The sequence below is a fragment of the Octopus sinensis genome, linkage group LG5 (genome assembly GCF_006345805.1).
Source record: "Octopus sinensis linkage group LG5, ASM634580v1, whole genome shotgun sequence".
Classification (NCBI taxonomy): domain Eukaryota; kingdom Metazoa; phylum Mollusca; class Cephalopoda; order Octopoda; family Octopodidae; genus Octopus; species Octopus sinensis.
The window spans coordinates 86469779-86474778 of NC_043001.1; the positions used below are offsets into that span (position 1 = coordinate 86469779).

At 36.1% G+C, this 5000-nt stretch overlaps 1 protein-coding gene across 1 annotated transcript in view; it reads left to right on the forward strand.

Annotated features, from left to right (window-relative positions):
- Window positions 1–5000, forward strand: part of LOC115211864 (inter-alpha-trypsin inhibitor heavy chain H4-like) — a 241022-nt gene that overhangs the window by 225365 nt on the left and 10657 nt on the right. Inside the window, exons 25-26 of the mRNA XM_036502852.1 lie at window positions 287–301; window positions 1930–1947. Of these exons, the coding sequence (XP_036358745.1) occupies window positions 287–301; window positions 1930–1947 (33 nt within the window). The remainder of the gene's footprint in view (window positions 1–286; window positions 302–1929; window positions 1948–5000) is intronic.

Sequence of the window (5000 nt, forward strand, 5' to 3'; positions counted from 1 at the left end):
AAACACACTCTTACATAGATAGCATTCTGCTGAAATCTGGATTCATTTGTTTATCATGCTTACAAATGGACACACATTTGTATACCAGGGTATGTATGCATTTATGTATATGCACAAACTAAATATATATAATTCTGTTTAATGGTCATAGAGAAAAAATGCATTTACCTGTAAAATATTCAATGGTTCTTCATTTTTTAAATTATACATGCAACTAGTTAATAACGAAAGGCAGTTTTATCAAAATATATTCACATTAATTTTTCCTTTTTCCTCCATTTTTCAGCCGCCAGACACTTTGGTGAGTAGGAAAGGCTCGTTTCTTAGCTAACACACACACACGCACACACACACACACACACATATATATACATATATATATATATTTATATATATATATATATATATATATATATATATATATATATATATATATATATATATATATATATATATATATGTATGTACGTATGTATGTATGTATATAAAATGTCTGAACACATTTTTTCAATAATGTTTATTTCTACATTACACAATGGATATTACAACATACTTTTGAATCTTTAGACGTAAAATTACGTACTACTCCATGTATTGGATAAGTTTGCACTATTTCAGTTTTCAACACAGATTTCAAATTAGTTATCTTCTTTATGCTGGTATAATGTTGATAACCTGCTCACTGGGAGTTTGACAAATAAATCAAAGTTGATTAAATTGGAATCGCTACAATATGACTAACTTTCCAAATATACTATTTGCCTTAAGAACATGCATATATTTCGGACGATATGTAAGAACTCTAGTAGAAGAGATGAAAATCCTCGAAAACAAATTGTATAGCATATCAACAAGTAAATTATAAAATCATTTTCTTTAAGATAACATAAACACGAGATATTTCAATTCATTTAATTTGAATTTCACACATTCTCTGTTTACAACCCCTGTTTTTTATGTTTTAATTATATTCTTTATAATATTAATGTAGAATATAGAATATTTCGTATAAATAATATATATATAGTAAAATGAAATGAAGTATTGGTTGTCTTATTGAATAGATGAAATGTTGAATATAAAATATTAGGGGACTAGTATAGTTTCATTTGTTATAGCAGTCTTCAAGGTCCTCAGGTTGTGACAGGAGTGTTTCATCCGTGTTTGACTGACTGTCTATTGTCTTTTGTATAATGTTATGTGGGCAGCAGCCGATGTTCTTTGACTATTTTTAGAAATGATATATATATATATATATATATATATATATATATATATGGAAAGATAGATAGAGAGAGAGAGACAGACAGACAGACAGACAGACAGACAGACAGACAGATAGATAAATATATACATAGACAAAGAATATAAGAACTATTCATTGTTTCTTTATTTCAAAATAAACAGGCAACAAGTTAATAACGAAAGGCTGACTTTTTTCTTCTCTATATATAGCATAACTAGTATCTGAACACATTTTCCAATAATGTTAATTTGTACATTAAACAATAGATAATATTTGAAATAATGCGATCAAACTAGTTAATAACAAAAGGCTGTTTTATCAAAATTATTTCAAATTATTTTTTGTTGTTTTTTGTTTTCCTTTTTCGGGCGAAGGGCATGGATCGGATATTGATCAGTAGAAAAGCTTCCCTACTTCATTTCTCTATATATAACGTCACTAACTTCTGAACACATTTTCCAGTAACGCTAATTTGTACATTAAACAATATGTAATTTTCCAATAATGTTAATTTGTACATTAAACAATATATAATTTTCCAATAATCTTAATTTGTACATTAAACAATACATAATATTTGAAATAATGCGTTCAAACTAGTTAAGAACGAAAGGCTGTTTTATCAAAATCAATTTACATTTTTTTCTTTTTTTTATTTCGTTTTTATCATTTTTCTGTCGTAGTTCCTGAAGCAGAATTTTGTGAGTACAAAAGTTTCGTTGTTTCACTTCTCTATATATAGCATAACTAATATCTAAACACGTTTTTTTCTTCAATAATGTAGACTTTTTGGAGTCCAATAATATCCTGTACGCCTGTTTGATTATGAAGATTTACAAACATACATTCCCGGGGATACTCGGTTTACCTACCATTATAAATAATACCAAATTTCTTCCTCAAACCTTTCATAATGTGATACAAGTCTTTCGTGTAGCAATTGCATGCGGCTGAAGTGGGCTTTTAAACTATCTGTTATGTCGATTATGCATTGATGTAAGAATAAGTGGTCCTATAAAGCTCGAAACTTATGTCACTTTGGTGAGTAGGAAAGGCTCGTTTCTTAGCTAACACACACACACATATATATATATATATATATATATATATATAAATATATATATATATATATATATATATATATATATATATATATATATATATATATATATATATATATATGTATGTATGTATGTATGTATGTATGCCTGTATGTATGTATGTATGTATTTATGTAAGTATGTATGTATGTATGTATGTATAAATCCTTAAATCCTTAAAATTGTTTTAGCCCGAAGGCCGCGGCCATGCTGGGGCACCACCGCTGAATGAGCTACACTAATTTGTGAGTCCACCTCTGATACGTGGCACTTGATCAACAAGGGAGTTCGATGCTGCTGCCCGCATCCGCGTCTCCTGTCGTGAGGTAGGCTCATCTGAGACTCCCAACAAGAAGAGATCCAGTTTAGTTTTAAAGAAACCCACATCCACACCATGTAAGTCTCTCAGGCATTTAGGGAGGATGTTAAAGAGCTGTGGTCCTCTGAAACCCAAGCTGTTGCAGTATCTGGACCTGTATTTTGATGGTGATGTTGGAATCCTTGGCACCATGCAGTGGCGCCCCGTTCTGCGGTTGGAGTAACTTTGAATGACAAAGTTTGGGACAAGACCCTCCAGGATTTTCCAGATGTATATCACCGCATATCTCTCCCGCCTCCGCTCTAGGGAGAATAGGTTTAATACCTTCAGTCTTTCCCAGTAGCTGATATTTTGCATTGAGACGATTTTCTTTGTGTAGCTTCTCGGAATTGCTTCGAGTTCTGCTGTTAGTTTTATATTGTGTGGTGACCAAAGTTGGGAGCAGTAGTCCAAGCGGCTGAGGACGAATGTTTTCCATAGGACCATCAGTGTCTCCTTCTCTCTTGTTCTGAAAGTTCGGAGAATCCATCCAGCTAGCCGTCTGCATTTTATCACCAGATTAGCAATATGCATTTGGAAAGATGCATCATTGCTCATGTCAATGACCAGGTCACGCACTGATTTTGACTCAGGGATTGCAATTCTTCCTGGGCCAGTGTATCCAGTCTTCATGTCATTTACCTTTGTGTGCCAGTAGCGCAGGGCCTGGAACTTACCTGCATTAAACTGCATGTTGTTGTCCTCAGCCCACCTGTATATTGTGTCCAGCTCATGTTGCAGATGCGCAATATTTTCAGGGTTTTGTATTGCGTGGGAGACTTTTGTGTCATCTGCATAGCTAGCAAGGGTGGTCATCGTAGCAACTGAAGGCATGTCTGAAAGGGCCACTATGAACATCAGTGGCCCCAAGACAGTGCCCTGTGGGACGCCGCTTGTTATTTGCGTTTCCTTGGAGGTGGCTCCATTGCTCACAACTGCCTGTTTTCTTGTGCAGCCACTCTCCAAGTTTCCCGCCTATGCCGAGACCACGCAGTTTGTGACAGATCATACCATGGTCGACTTTATCAAAGGCTTTTGCAAAGTCGAGATATATTACATCCACATTTGAGCCATTTAGTAGCTGTTTCAACACCCAGTCATAGTGTTGCAGGAGCTGTGTTAGGCAGCCTCTACCTGGTCGAAATCCATGCTGGGTGTCAGACAGCAAGTCATTTTCTTCAAGGAACATGATTAGTTTCTTACGGACTATTCGTTCCATGACTTTGCTGATGTGTGAGGTCAGAGAGATAGGCCTATAATTTTTAGCATCTGCTCTGCTACCTCCCTTATGGATAGGGCATATTACCCCCCCTCTTTCAATTTGACTGGGAGCTTACCACTTGTAAGAAAGCTCTGAAAAAGAAGCTGTAGCGGTTTTGCAAGGGCTCGTTTGCACGATTTGAGAAGGATCGCTGGGAATCCATCAGGTCCAGCAGCTGAGTTTGTGTCAATCTCATCAATGGCTAGTGTGATATCATCATCTTCGATGTTGATGTACTCAATTTTTGTCTCTTTGGCCGCAGGTAAAGTGGCAAAGAATTCTTCTGGGTTGTTTAATTGCCTGTGTCCTAGAGGTGTAGTGAACACACTTTGGAACTGTTCGTTCAGTATTTCACTTATCCTCGTGGGATTTCCTGTGAGAGAGCCATCTTTTTGGAAGAGAGGTCCTATTCTCTGGTGCACTGTGGCTGTCTCTTTGGCAAACTTAAAGAAAGATTTAGGGTTTGATTTTATATTTTCTATTACCCAAGCTTCTTATCTGCTCTCTCCTTTTCATGGGACTGATGTACACTTTTCTCAGTTTCCATTAGCATTCTTTCGAGCCGAGACTTCTCACCACTTTTGGTGTGCTTGCTCAGGCGGTTTGCAATCCTTGTCCGTCGTCTCATAAGAATCCTCCTTTCTCTAGGGATCCTGTTTTTGTTCTTGTGTGTGCTGGCCCGGCACACTGGGACATATTTGTCACATATGGCTTGTATTATGGACATGAAGTGTTTGTGTTTCATGCTTATGTCCGGTGTGGAGAGACATTCAGGCCAATCCTGTTTGAGGATCTCTTTCTCAATCAACTTCCAGTTGGCTTTATGAAAGTTTAAGTTGGAGAGATGGTGGGTGCTTCGTATAGGCTGTGTGTCAACGGGGGCTTTTGTTCCATACATAGACAGCTCTATTATGTTGTGATCCGAGATCATTGTCGGCATCACATTAACATTATGGATAATATCCATATTGTTTGTGAAGCAGAGATCCAGTATATTATCTGCCCTTGTTGGTTGCAGGACTATTTGCTCCATGA